The sequence below is a fragment of the Gigantopelta aegis genome, chromosome 15 (genome assembly GCF_016097555.1).
Source record: "Gigantopelta aegis isolate Gae_Host chromosome 15, Gae_host_genome, whole genome shotgun sequence".
NCBI classification, from domain to species: Eukaryota; Metazoa; Mollusca; class Gastropoda; order Neomphalida; family Peltospiridae; genus Gigantopelta; species Gigantopelta aegis.
Window position 1 is genome coordinate 25,699,732 of NC_054713.1, and position 15,473 is coordinate 25,715,204.

At 34.0% G+C, this 15,473-nt stretch overlaps 1 protein-coding gene across 2 annotated transcripts in view; it reads left to right on the forward strand.

The window, feature by feature from the left end:
* LOC121390424 (caspase-3-like) overlaps positions 1–15,473 on the forward strand; it is a 39,605-nt gene that overhangs the window by 22,577 nt on the left and 1,555 nt on the right. For both annotated transcript variants that reach the window (XM_041522235.1, XM_041522234.1), the window contains exons 5-8: positions 71–241; positions 4,408–4,654; positions 6,260–6,412; positions 13,550–13,659. In XM_041522235.1, coding sequence (XP_041378169.1) covers positions 71–241; positions 4,408–4,654; positions 6,260–6,412; positions 13,550–13,659 — 681 coding nt within the window. The remainder of the gene's footprint in view (positions 1–70; positions 242–4,407; positions 4,655–6,259; positions 6,413–13,549; positions 13,660–15,473) is intronic.

Consider the following 15,473-nt stretch of genomic DNA (forward strand, 5'->3'; position numbering starts at 1 on the left):
ATTACAGGTGGCTGCTAGCACAGGTTTCGCTGTATTACCTTCAATTTTATATTTTATTTGCATATTTCAGAAAGTTTATGAAATGGAATCTAAACCGAGAGGTTATGTATACATGATCAACAATCACCAGTTTGATAACTTTGATGCTCGAAATGGAACCCAGATAGACTGCAGAAAACTAGAAAAGTTGTTCTCACAACTTGGATATTTCGTATCCACTGACCGTGACTTAAAAGCAGAGGTAGATATATGTTATGTACCCCTTCTAACACAGATAACAGTAAGAGTAGTATTTACATTGTATGTTATGTACCCCTTCTAACACAAGAGTTAATAGTAAGAGTATTATTTATATGTACCCCTTCTAACACAGATAACAGTAAGAGTATTATGTATGTTATGTACCCCTTCCAATACAGGCTTAACAGTAAGAGTATTATTTATATGTACCCCTTCCAATACAGGCTTAACAGTAAGAGTATTATTTATATGTACCCCTTCTAACACAGGTTTAACAGTAAGAGTAGTATTTATATGTACCCCTTCTAACACAGGTTTAACAGTAAGAGTAGTATTTATGTTATGTACATGTTCTAACACAAGAGTTAACAGTAAGAGTAGTATTTATATGTACCCCTTCTAACACAGATAACAGTAAGAGTATTATTTATATGTACCCCTTCTAACACAGAGTTAACGGTAAGAGTATTATTTATATGTACCCCTTCTAACACAGAGTTAACGGTAAGAGTATTATTTATATGTACCCCTTCTAACACAGAGTTAACGGTAAGAGTATTATTTATATGTACCCCTTCTAACACAGGTTTAACAGTAAGAGTAGTATTTATATGTACCCCTTCTAACACAGGTTTAACAGTAAGAGTAGTATTTATGTTATGTACATGTTCTAACACAAGAGTTAACAGTAAGAGTATTATTTATATGTACCCCTTCTAACACAGATAACAGTAAGAGTATTATTTATATGTACCCCTTCTAACACAGAGTTAACGGTAAGAGTATTATTTATATGTACCCCTTCTAACACAGAGTTAACGGTAAGAGTATTATTTATATGTACCCCTTCTAACACAGAGTTAACGGTAAGAGTATTATTTATATGTACCCCTTCTAACACAGATAGCAGTAAGAGTATTATTTGTGTACACTCATGGCTAGCCCTGGGTTTCAACGTAGCTCTTGGCTAGAACCTGTTATATGCCACAAATGTAGCAAGGGGAACAATCCATGTCTTCAAAGTGTTTAAACAAAATTAGCACATCACTCACAAGAGTGTCCATCTGTACAGTTTGAACTATACATGTTACCTGAACATAGTGAACAATCCGAGTTGAGATTGGGAGCAACTATTTTTTATAAAGATGTCATGGCCTCTTATAACTTGGCAATCACTGTCACACTGTGGTACACATTACTTTGCACAGAGCACTATAATATTGACACTGATGTAACATTGTGTTACATTACTGTGCACAGAGCACAATAATATTGACACAGATGTAACATTGTGTTACATTACTGTGCACAGAGCACTATAATATTGACACTGATATAACATTGTGTTACATTACTGTGCACAGAGCACTATAATATTGATGCTGATGTAACACTGTTACATTACTGCATGTGCACAGCACTAATATTAACATTGATGTTAACATTGTGTTATATTACTTTGCACAGAGCACTACAATATTAACAATGCACATTAACTATGCACATAGCACTATTATACATGTAGTAACATTGTGTTACATTACTGTGCACATAGAAATATAATATTAACACTAATGTAACGTTATATTACTGTGCACATAGCAGTATAATATTAACACTGATGTAACATTGTGTTACATTACTATATGCACATAGCAGTATACTATTAACACTGATGTAACATATTACATTACTGTGCACATAGCAGTATAATATTAACACTGATGTAACATTGTGTTACATTATTTTGCACATAGCAGTGTAATATTAACACTGATGTAGCATGTTATATTACTGTGCACATAGCAGTATATTAACACTGATGTAGCATGTTATATTACTGTGCACATAGCAGTATAATATTAACACTAATGTAACATTGTGTTGCATTACTATATGCACATACATGTAGCAATATAATATTAACACTGATGTAACATTGTAAGATTGTGTTATAGCAGTATAATATTAATATTGATATAACGTAAGATTGTGTTATAGCAGTATAATATTAATACTGATGTAACATTGTAAGATTGTGTTATAGCGGTATAATATTAATACTGATGTAACATTGTAAGATTGTGTTATAGCGGTATAATATTAATACTGATGTAACATTGTAAGATTGTGTTATAGCGGTATAATATTAATACTGATGTAACATTGTAAGATTGTGTTATAGTGGTATAATATTAATACTGATGTAACATTGTAAGATTGTGTTATAGCAGTATAATATTAATACTGATGTAACATTGTAAGATTGTGTTATAGCAGTATAATATTAATGCTGATGTAGCACTGACACTCAAAGTTCTGCATGGATATCACATCCAGCTTGTATTCTCGGTACAGTGAATTCGCACTTCAGTGTCTAATCAATTCCATTTGGAATATCATAATAAATAATAAGTTATGTTATATTAAATATAAACAAAGTACTACAATATTAACACTAATTATGTAGCATCAACACAAAACGTAATGCTTGGGTTACACTCTAACATATTCCCATTACACTGCATCTGCACTTGAATGACTACACAGTTCCAACAGTTGGACTGTTATTAACATTTAGTATCATAATAATAAGCCATATAGTCATGCAGCCCACAATATCAATCTCAACTTTAGCCCATATGGGGTTAACTATCAAAGACAAAATACGAGCCTTCTGGTCTCATCCATTTCTAATGGCAACTATCCGGGGTCATCCATTTCTAACAGCAACTATTCAGGGTCGTCCATTTCTAATGGCAACTACATGTGTATCCAGGGTCATCCATTTCTAATGGCAACTATCCAGGGTCATCCATTTCAAATATCAGCTATCCAGGGCAGTGGTACAAGATAAAAACACAAATTCACAAGAAACAGTGTCACATTTATTACCAATGGCAGGATTTCTCTACGAGAAGTTTGGTGCATCTCGAACTTTGACCTAGCCTGATGTTATTTGGTTTAGCGCTTCATATAATATACAGTGAGACCTCGATAATCCGGACTCCAGTAGTCCGGAAATCCAACTTATGGACACCCTAGATACAAAATGAACTCTACACTATAAATTTGTTCGTTAATCCAGCTTCTGGAACTGGACGAACATTATCTAAAACAATTTGTAAGAAATAAAAACAATTTGCTTCCAACAGATCATTTAATTAGAAAGAAATGTATAACTTGCTTCGAGTTCATTCAACCATCGTCAGTAAACGCCAGTAGACAACTAACATGTGCCAAAATGGCGGCAAAATTTAAGGTCTCACACCTCTGAGGATGTTTATAATTGTTGGTTCTTTGTTTGATAGTTTTCCTTCAACGTGGGCATGACATGGTTCACTGATCTACATGTAGGTTACCATTTTATTTCCATTTCCATTGCCTTTATAAAATGTAATTAATAAAATTAAGACCAACAGTTACTGGTAAAACGTAAGTAATCCCAAGAAATGGTAAGTATACAACCTTTAAATTGAAAGAAAAATGTCAGTACAAACAAATTGAAAAGTTCAAAATCCAGTTAAGAAATGACTTTCAAAATTAAATTGTTGTCTTAAAATATAATTTAGAATTATTTTTCATCAGTAAATATTTTTGGTATTTATAATATAAATCTGTGTTTCTTACTTTTTTTATTGGTTTGCCCTTCAAGTAAAATAAGTCTTCAGGTATGATTCAGTAATATGGAAGTTCATTAAACTGGACACTTTTACAAAAACCCACTCTGTACAGATTAACGAGGTTCCACTGTATATGCTACATGTACGTATGACATATATAGATTTTCTATACTAATATGCATATAAGCTTCCATTTTTGAAGGGGGCAGGCTTGCTTTTGTCCGAATTAAATGAAAATGTTTGAATCTGCATAACAACATTTATTCATATTAGCATTAACATGTAACTGTGAAACAACTACAGGTATATAGGGTTGCAAATGAATCACTACATATTTTAATATAATTTACAACTAATATTGAGGGTAGAATGATGGAAATACATTGTAAAATTGTTTCGTTAGCACATTTTGCCCAAATGTCTGTATAATTTTTGCCTGATTTTGAGGTTTAGCTCCAGCACTAGGTGGGGGGCAATTGCCCTCCCCCCACTCCCTGTCTTATACACTTATGCTGATATGTACGTATAATCTTTGTATTTTTAGGAGATGAAAAGACGTTTAAAAGAATTCGCCAAGTTTCCAGAAAACCTAAAAGTCGATTCCTTGATAGTTGTCATTCTGTCTCACGGAGAGCAGGATGATATTATATTTGGCACGGATGGTGAATCTACAAACAGGGGATTTAAAAAATACCTTACCATCAAACATCTCAAGAGCTGGTTCGGCAATAGGCGGTGTCCAGAATTGGAGGGAAAGCCAAAATTGTTTCTCATTCAGGCTTGCCGTGGCCGTAAGTTTATTTTAAAAATGAATTACAATACCAGGTACATGTATTTCAAAAAACATATTAATATAGAAATGGAAATGCTGGTTTTTAGTATTTTAAAAGCTAACTGCATTGACCCCTTTCTTAATTTGCACTCATTTAGAGGTCCAGTTCATTGATGGGTTCTCCTATCATTTATTTCCATATTCCGATCCTTGTGTTCATTCTTACCGTTACAAGATAAAGCTGATATCCTACATATTGGACCTGTCATTCTCTGGTTAATACTCACCATACATAAACAATATCACGTGTGCCTTACAGGGAAGCAGATTAGTTTACAAGATAAAGCTGATATCCTACATATTGGACCTGTCATTCTCTGGTTAATACTCACCATACATAAACAATATCACGTGTGCGTTACAAGATAAAGCTGATATCCTACATATTGGACCTGTCATTCTCTGGTTAATACTCACCATACATAAACAATATGACGTGTGCGTTACAAGATAAAGCTGATATCCTACATATTGGACCTGTCATTCTCTGGTTAATACTCACCATACATAAACAATATGACGTGTGCGTTACAGGGAAGCAGATTAGTTTAGATTGTAAACTTTCAATTTTTAGTCCGACTGGTCGAACCTACTAGGATATTAAACAAGCTTCCATTTTGTATCCATTCCATTATGTTTGAAATGGTAGTGAGTTTAATATCCATGCTATTTATTACCCATAATTGATCTTAATTTATATCACTCGATCAGCTTGTTTGGTTGACATTCCTGTAAGGTTGTAGTGCACCAATCGATGACATCATCGTGTGACGTTAAAGTGTTACATCCCACTTGGTATTAAAGTGGGACATATCAAAGTGATATGTACCGGTACCAAGATATTTTTAACCATATGGGTAATAAATCTAGATTTTGTCTTCATCCTTCTGTCTGTCTATCTGTCTGTCAAGATACTGAACTGAAATTAATCAGGCAGTAGAAAACCCCCAAACAATACAACATATTAGAAGGAACTACTTTAAAAAATTATGTTTTTGACATACAAAATAATTGTTTTTCCAAAGTACTCTCTCTTCAATCCCTGTCTTATATACCAATGAAGTATGGATGTAAAATTTGAGTATTTACATAAACTAGACAATGTCATGTAGTCGTGAGTTTCTTTTGAGGAGTAATGATTTAGATGCTATCATGTACAGGTATACATGTAGGTATAGCATTTATTGTTGATTTCATATTTCTGAAACATCTGTTATTTTTGTGCAGTTACTTATGAAAAAAAAAAGAGTTTGTTTTGTTTAACAACACCTCTAGAGCACATTTTGAAATATAGTCTTAGAGAGGAAACCCGCTACATTTTTCCATTAGTAGCAAGGGATCTTTTATGTGCACTTTCCCACAGACAGGAGAGTACATACCACGCAAAAACTTTGTCTAGTCATGATGCACTGCCTGGAGCGAGAAATAGCCGAATGGGCCCACCGATGGGGATAGATCCTAAACTGACCGTGCATCAGATTAATGCTTTAGCACTGGGCTACCTCCTGCACCTGTATGGAAACATGTGCCATTGTTCATAATACAGTGATTATTTATACTTCAGAGTCCGAGGACATAGGCAGCGCATCGGCTTCTGTCGGTAGCAGTGTACAAAGAGATGTCGTTGACTTTCCTGCTGACACCACTGCTGATATTATGAATGAGAGTTCCCTTCCAGAACAGAGTGATATGATATTTGCACATTCGTCTGTACCAGGTATTGTCCGTTTGCATCAAAAGGAAACCAATGAATTAGCATATAACTCTGTAATGAATAAAGTTAAAATTCATATAAAAAAATAATATTTAGGGGATAATAATGATTTAGCTTTCTCAGCACATGCCCGCATATAGAACGGTGCTGGAATCGAATTAAATATGGTTCTCAAAATACCTTGCCAGGTTCGGCTACCCCTTTCGGTCGTAGACTTCAAAAATCAAACTTCAATATTAAAAAAAAATCACAATCAACCTTCGTCACTAACTAATAAAGTAATCACATAAGATGTTCTTTTTCACAGTGTTTATTTAAGGGTTTCAGTAAATCATTAAGATTAATTAAAGTTAAACATCAAAGTAACCAGGATTTTAATAGGTTTCATGATTGACATTGAGAGGTCCATATTACTTGCTAATTATTAAACTTCCTACAACTCAACCACCATTCAATCCCATGAAACAATAAGAATCCCAATATGGATTACCTTTTGCTTATGCTAAAAGAAGAAGATCAATCGCAAAGACTGAAAATGTACCCAAAAATTCATCCCCACTCGTGAAACCACAAGATCCCCAAACATAGAATACTTGAAAATTTACGAGATGGAAAATATTTCCTTCACTTAATTCCCCTCTAAAAAATTCAAATAATCTCCTTTAGATAATATTTCAGAATCCTCTCAAATGTCAATACAAAATATGCCTAACAATAACTCTTAAGGTTTACGGTAATGCAATGACATTTCTTCAACTAACGGAAATACACTACCATTTAGTTAATGAAATACACAATAAATAAATATCTTACTATTGCTGGTACTCACATAATAAGTCTAAAAACAATTTGGAATAATGACAGAGTGAGAGAGATTGCCATTCAAAAGCTACACGTAAACAAAAACACAATAATCATGCACACATGTTGTACCTTTGGTTGAACAATCAGAAGTGATTAAACTGGTTCACAATCCGTGCATGGAATGGCTCTCATTGGTCAAAACTAACGACATGACATTAATCGTAAATGATGATTGGTTAACCTATCCTAACAATTCTTCGTGAAAAATAACGAAGACTATCGACAAACTTAATTATAGCCGAAGATTGCTGAAAATTATACATTGCTACGACGTAAATTACATAAATAAAATGAACAATTCTAAATTAATTATCTTTTCAAACTGTATCCCAAAATACAATATAACATATTATTTTTAACAACTCCAAAAAATTACGAAACTTGATATTAATTGTAAAATCCAAGTTTAAACATTACAATATTATATGGTCTCATTACATACTTTTGAAAATCAAAGGATCTGAATGATCTTTCCTGTAACTTTACAAATCAATCTGATTCATAAAATGGCTGATTATATATAAAGTGCTAACAGTGTGCTAGAAGATGTTAGTATAAGAAATGCAGAGATCGAGAATAAAATTAAGAAACCAAACATAAGTAGAAAAAGGGCAGTCAATAAATCAGATTATTCAGGAAAATATGTCGGAAATATACAGATTTGTTACAATATCACTGTGTTTTGTTGTTAACCATAAAGATTTATCATAAAATTTGGATTTAGGGATGAGACTAAGTCGAGTCCCTAAATCCAAAATGTTTTTTGATAAATCCTTATAGTTAACAATGAAACAGTGATATTATTCCTATTCTAATACTACACCTATTAGGGGTATCTGTGAGCAATTCTACTGCATTTTTATTAAAGAAATCCCACACATTTAAAAAACCTATTTATCTATTCTCCTTACTTCCGATATTCAATGAAAACGCTTGTAGTAAGTAAAAGTATAACGTAATATATTTTTTTCTTTCCTTTGACATGATGTTACTGACTTAGGAGTGAAAGCAAAGGCAAATCTTTACATACTACTATTGTAGTCTGTATTTTGAACATGATTTATTGTAATACAGCTAGGATACACTAAAAATATTTTTTTGTTTGCTGTTAATTTTTTTTGCAAAATGTATGCATATGATTGCCCTTTACATTTGTGAAGTTGTGTTTCAACCTCATATTGAATTATTTCGAGGAATTCTCCTGGATTAATTTTGGCCGAAAACCATGTTGATGGGGTATGTCTACAAGTTTATAACTTTTACTAACATATTTTCACTTATTGTTTTTATGAATACATAAAATAATATTCATTTACGAAATAGTTAATGTTGTTTAAAATTGTGTTTACAAAATTGATAGTCATTTCCGTTTTGTCTTCTTTTACAATTTTATTGTCCCAAAAAGTATGTTCTAAACAAAAATGGTGTACTTCAGATTGTGATACAGTTATTTCTGCTGAACCTTCTTGTGCCATTTTGGGAACACAACTAGAATAGCAGGCAATAAGACACATGATTGAATTAATTGACTGCTGCAATCGATCAGGGACCAGACCTTACTTGGGGAAGGTGGGTGTTCATTGCTGCTAACGAAGTGTTAAGAATTACAATGGCACGAAATAATAATAAAATAAGAACAATATAACATCATTTTGATCTGAAGTTAGTACTGTTTTTGAAAATTATTTATAACAACTTTTAAATATAATGGAAGGCGAGGAATTAATATACAGTCAGACCTTGTTACAACGACTATCGTTACTACGACATTTACACCATCCGACCACAAATTGTTAGGGACGAACGTACATCAATGTTATTCTGTTCATTACACCTGAATTCACACCTTCCGACACCGACAGAGCAAAGTGGGAACAAACGTGCATCTGGCGTCTGAAAATACCTCTTTACAATGACATTACATAATCACGGATGCGTAGCACGTTGGCAGTACACACAGCCGTTTGTCATCCTTGATTTTGTCGCCAGCCGAAAGTGTCACATGATGTCCAAGTTACTGATGTCGGCTAAATCATAGACATGTATTGCTTTTGAAAATAAGTCTTATATCTCATTCAATTAAAGGATTAACTTCGAACAATCAAGTTTACTAGTTTTGTGACATTTTGTAAATGAAGTACATGTAGTTACCAATTGATTAAATTGACTGAATGCGCCATGATTAATAATAATATACTTAATATTTAATAATGGTCTGTGATCCATCCCCGTCGTTGGGCCCATTGGGCTATTTCTCATTCCAGCTAGTGCACAGAGCTGCCAAGTGTTACGCTTTGGGCGTAGTTTGCTACACTTAGTCAACGTTTGCTACACTGCTACACTCATGCCCAAATTGCTACGCTGAGTTAAAAAATGTCAAACATTTAGTAATTTTAACATATAGTTTTAGAGAGGAAACCCACTACATTTTTCCATTAGTAGTAAGGGATATTTTATATGCACCATACCACAGACAGGATAGCACATACCACAGCCTTTGATATACTAGTCTTGATGCACTGGCTGGAACGAGAAATAGCCCAATTAATGGGTTCACTGACAGGGATTGATCCTAGACCGAGCACACAACAAGCGAGCACATTACCACTGGGCTAAGTCTAGTTCCTCATTAAAAACATACAAACATTCTGATATACTTCTTGAAATCTTTCTTTGATGATTGACCTGACCTGATAACTGACTGATAACAACTGTGCCAGTGATATAGAGCCACTTGTATAACAACAACAGGAGGTGGTGCTCAGGTATCAGGGCTGTTGTCTGAAAAAACATACAAACATTGTGATATACTTCTTGAAATCTTTCTTTGATGATTGACCTGACCTGATAACTGACTGATAACAACTGTGCCAGTGGTATAGTGCCACTTGTATAACAACAACAGGAGGTGGTGCTCAGGTATCAGGGCTGTTGTCTGAAAAAACATACAAACATTGTGATATACTTCTTGAAATCTTTCTTTGATGATTGACCTGACCTGATAACTGACTGATAACAACTGTGCCAGTGGTATAGTGCCACTTGTATAACAACAACAGGAGGTGGTGCTCAGGTATCAGGGCTGTTGTTTGAAAAATATTGTGCTTGACCTACATGTATGCTGATTGTTTTACACGATATTTGTCAGTTGAGAGCACTCTCTAAAAGTAGTAGTCACATGACCCTCTCGATAGTGTTGTATTTTTCACAGAATATATTCTGACATAGAAATTGTATTGAACTGCATAACGTAATTAATGGTAGTGTGTAACCTTAAGACCATCAAATGTAGTTTTACAAACATAGACAAACATCTGGAAAGGAAAGGAATGTTAGTTTAACAGTACTTTAGCAGATTGTTTAATCATTGGCTACAAGGTATATGTACAGCATGCCAAGCAAGATCTGATTATGTAATTAATTATGTAATTAATGTTCAGATCTTGCCATTTCTATTTGTACAACTAAATAATTGATTTCATGACAATATCACTATTAATTTCCAAAGGGTTTTTTTTCTTCAAAAATTATTATTGCTATTATTAGTCCCCTACGAGTCCAACCGGAGGGGACTATAGGATTCATCTTCGTCTGTCTGTCCGTCTGTCAGTCCGTCCATCTGTCCGTCATCAGTCAGTCAGTCAGTCAGTCTGTCTGTCTGTCTGTCTGTCTGTCTGTCTGTCTGTCTGTCTGTCTGTCCATCCGTCAGTCCATCTGTCTGTCAGTCCGTCAGTCTGTCAGTCCATCTGTCTGTCCATCTGTCAGTTCGTCTGTCCCACATATGTTTTTCGGATGTTTTTTGCAGAAGGCTTTGAGATATTGAGCTGAAATTTTGTGTATAGTTTCATCATGTACTGTTACATATCAAGTTTGACTTTCATGGTGATTTACCTATTTTTGATGTAGTTATGGCCCATGAACTTAGGAAATGTAAAAAAAAATAATCCAGACTTCTTTTCAGAACACCTTTAGATATTGAGCTGACATTTTGTGTATAGTTTATCACGTACTGTTACAGATCAAGTTAGCTTTCATGGTGATTTACCCATTTTTAACGGAGCTATGGCCCTTGAACTTGGGAGATGTGAAAACGTGTTTTCCTGATTTTTGCAGTGCCTGGAGATATCAAGATGAAATTTTGTATATATACATGTAGCTTTATCATCTGTATAGAGCTTTACAGATCAAGTTGAAGTTTTGTGATGATTAACCCACTTTTCAGTGTTATGGCCGTTAAATTTAGTAGATATGAAAAATTGTTGGGCCCGGTAGAGGACATGTATTTCTTTAGCAGTACTCTCAAAAAGCTTTTTTATAATTATGATTTTTTTAGTGATAATTATGTTGTATTTGGCCATTTGCAGATGTTAATACTGGTTTTACATGAAGCAGACAGTAAATTGGATATTTGCAGCATTGAAACCATTTTTGATAAGGATTAATGGCATATTATTACAGACCATTGACTTATTTAATGACCAAAATAAGTATTACCTCAAAATATTATCTTATTCCTACTTATCAACATAACTGGTTTATATCCATTTGTTATCAATATTTTGTACTAATAATCATTTTTATTATCAATATTTTGTATTAATAATCCCATTTATTATCAATATCTTGTATTAATAATCCCATTTTCTTGTATTAATAATCCCATTAATTATCAATATCTTGTATTAATAATCCCATTTAATTATTCCCATTTAATTATTATCAATATTTTGTATTAATAATACCATTTATTATCAATATCTTGTATTAATAATCCCATTTAATTATTATAAATATTTTATATTAATAATCCCATCTATTATCCCATTTTCTTGTATTAATAATCCTGTTAATTATCAATATTTTTTTATTAATAATCCTATTAACTATCAATATCTTGTATTAATAATCCCATTAACTATCAATATCTTGTATTAATAATCCCATTAACTATCAATATTTTGTATTAATAATCCCATTATCTGTGATTACGTATAGGGGAATGTAGTTGTAAAGAGGTGTTTTCAGATGTCGGATGCACATTTGTTCCTGATTTGCTCTGTTGGTGTTGGAAGGTGTGAATTCTGGTGTAATGAACAGAATAACATTGATGTACATTTGTCCTGACAATTTGTGGTCGGATTGTGTAAATGTTGTAGTAACGACGGTCGTTGTAACGAGGTCTGACTGTATATATATATGTATGTAGGACTGGTGAAGTAGTAGACATATGCACCCCTGATGGAGCAACATCCGTAACATGCTTTTATGAATTTCATGTTGCTTATTTTTCTGTGTAGCAGTGAACGAAACATTTACGGCCCTAGTAATTATAGTTAACCTGTGCGTGACAGACCAGTCAGTTTCAGGTTAACATGTACTAGTAATTATAGTTAACTTGTGCATGACAGACCAGCTAGTCAGTTTCAGGTTAACCATGTACATCATGGAGTGATTGATTTCATCCATGCTGTTTTTCATTGGGGACCTGATCATCACCTATTGTCCGAACCAAATTGTTAACAACTATGAAAAATTACTCTTCTACCTTTAATTGCCATTAGATTTCCTCCAAAGTCTGTCCAGACAGAAATCTTGAAAAAACCATTACAATGATTCCACATACCAGATGATAACTATGTCACCTATATCGACTTCGCTGAGAGCGCATAGGGAAAAAAGCATGTAATTTTGTGCCAGCTGTCATTTTGAATTTTTATGGAATATTCTTCAAGAGGGGTGAAAGGATAGGACTTAATCTAACAACGTCATAACATGTTATGATATAAAAGCAAACATGATGACGTCATATTATTATTATTATTTTTTTTTTTAATGATACCACTAGAGATCATTGATTTCATGTTAATTGTGTCACATACTTTAGAGGCCCTCTTGAAAAGTATTCCATAAACAAGCAACATGGCAGACGGCAGAAAACTGCATGTATTTTTCCCTATGCAATCTCAGCAAAGATGATATCGGCGACATCGTTGCAGTCTCGTGTGTGGAATCTGTATACTTGTAGTGGTTTTTTTTGCAATTTGTGTCTGGACAAACTTTGGAGGAAATCTAACAGCAATTAAAGGTAGGAGAGTAAATTTTTTTAGTTGTTAACAATTTGGTTTCGACAATAGGTGCAGCCAGTTGTATGTCTTTAAAATGTTATCGCACATATATGTGTTAACAAGTATGTGTTATTAAAAATAACTAATGATGTCCTCACCAACACATGTGTAAGGAAACCTTCAGTTACTGAGTGTGTTGTTTTGTATTCAGGATATGTGTCATACCGTGACCCGGAACAAGGAAGTGTGTTCATCAATGCGTTGGTTAATGTCTTCACCGAGGAAAGTCATAGAGAACACTTAGCTGATATGCTTACTATGGTGAGTTTGAGTAACTTAACTTGACAGAGCACCTAGCTGGCATGCTTACCATAGTCAGTTTGTTTTACCTAACTTGACAGAGCACATGGCTGACATGCTTACCATGGTGAGTTTTAGTTACCAACTTGACAGAAAACCTAGCAGACATATACTTATCATAGTGATTTTGAGACACAAACTTAACAGAAACCTATGGGCAAAAGGTGCGGGTCCCCAGAGCCCATGGACATCCCACCTCTGAATTTGCATATGGTCTGGTTTATGCAATTCACTTTTAAATTCAGTACATTTGTAACAATACTGTACTGTAATACAGGTCGATCTGTCTGATTGGATGTTGGGGAAATCTGCCACAGTATATCCTGTGATATACCATTGGAGAGTTTCAACAAGTCATATACATGTACATGTACTTCACCTGTGTGAAAAACAAAGTTGAAAATACAAGAGGAAAAGCTGTACCGTCATGTGTTGTCTGATTTGTTGAAGTATATATGGAGATTATTATACGAGCTTGTGTGTGGCAGGATTATTGTATTACCCGAGCGACAGTGATGGTAATACATCAATCCTGACATGAGTTTCATAAAATCAGTATGATTCACACGTGAGTGTAATAATTTCTTTAATATCCACATTATCCAAAATATTATTTTTATGAATAACAAGCTAAGACCATATCAAAATGTATCAAACATAACTAAAAAGAGACGACGAAACGATGTTATTTTCCGCATTAAATTAAAACGTCGCTTCACAAAATGACGTCATTCATTGTGCACGTGAAATGATTATGACACATGTGGACCATACTCCATGGTCATATTTCCCAGAATATCTTGAACTACATGTAGGTGGATAATATATCATTATATATCAGTGGTTATACCATCACAAATTGTAGGTGCTATGTACTCTGCTAGTCCTAATGATCAAGTTGCCAATTTTAAGTTCCACAGATACCTGTATAAGTTGACAAATTGAAAAATACATTTGGTTATATCCCTAATCAGCAGAAGATTTATAATTTCAATGCCATTTGAATGGATAATCTTACTTAAATCTCGAGAGTCCACTATCAATATAAAATAAACAAAAAATTATATAATTTATCTTTTTTTTGTAATTGGAAAAATAGGTTTAGGGTTGGCTCTTTTTTCTAGGTAGGGTTATGTTCCCAGAAAGATACATTTTTTCTAGACCTTATCATGAGGCATTTGAGTTACTGAGCTTGACAGAATATATAGCTGATGTGCTTATCATGGTGAGTTTGAGTTACTGAGCTTGACAGAACACCTAGCTGATGTGCTTACCATGGTGAATTTGAGTTACTGAGCTTGACAGAACACCTAGCTGATGTGCTTATCACGGTGAGTTTGAGTTAATGAGCTTGAGATAACACCTAGCTGATGTGCTTATCACGGTGAGTTTGAGTTAATGAGCTTGACAGAACACCTAGCTGATGTGCTTATCACGGTGAGTTTGAGTTAATGAGCTTGACAGAACACCTAGCTGATGTGCTTATCATGGTGAGTTTGAGTTGATGAGTTTGAGTTGATGAGCTTGACAGAACACCTAGTTGATGTGCTTATCACGGTGAGTTTGAGTTAATGAGCTTGACAGAACACCTAGCTAATGTGCTTATCACGGTGAGTTTGAGTTAATGAGCTTGACAGAACACCTAGCTAATGTGCTTATCACGGTGAATTTGAGTTACTGAGCTTGACAGAGCACCTACATTGTAGCTGATGTGGTTATCACAATGAGTTTGAGTTACTGAGCTTGACAGAACACCAAGCTGATATGCTTATCGT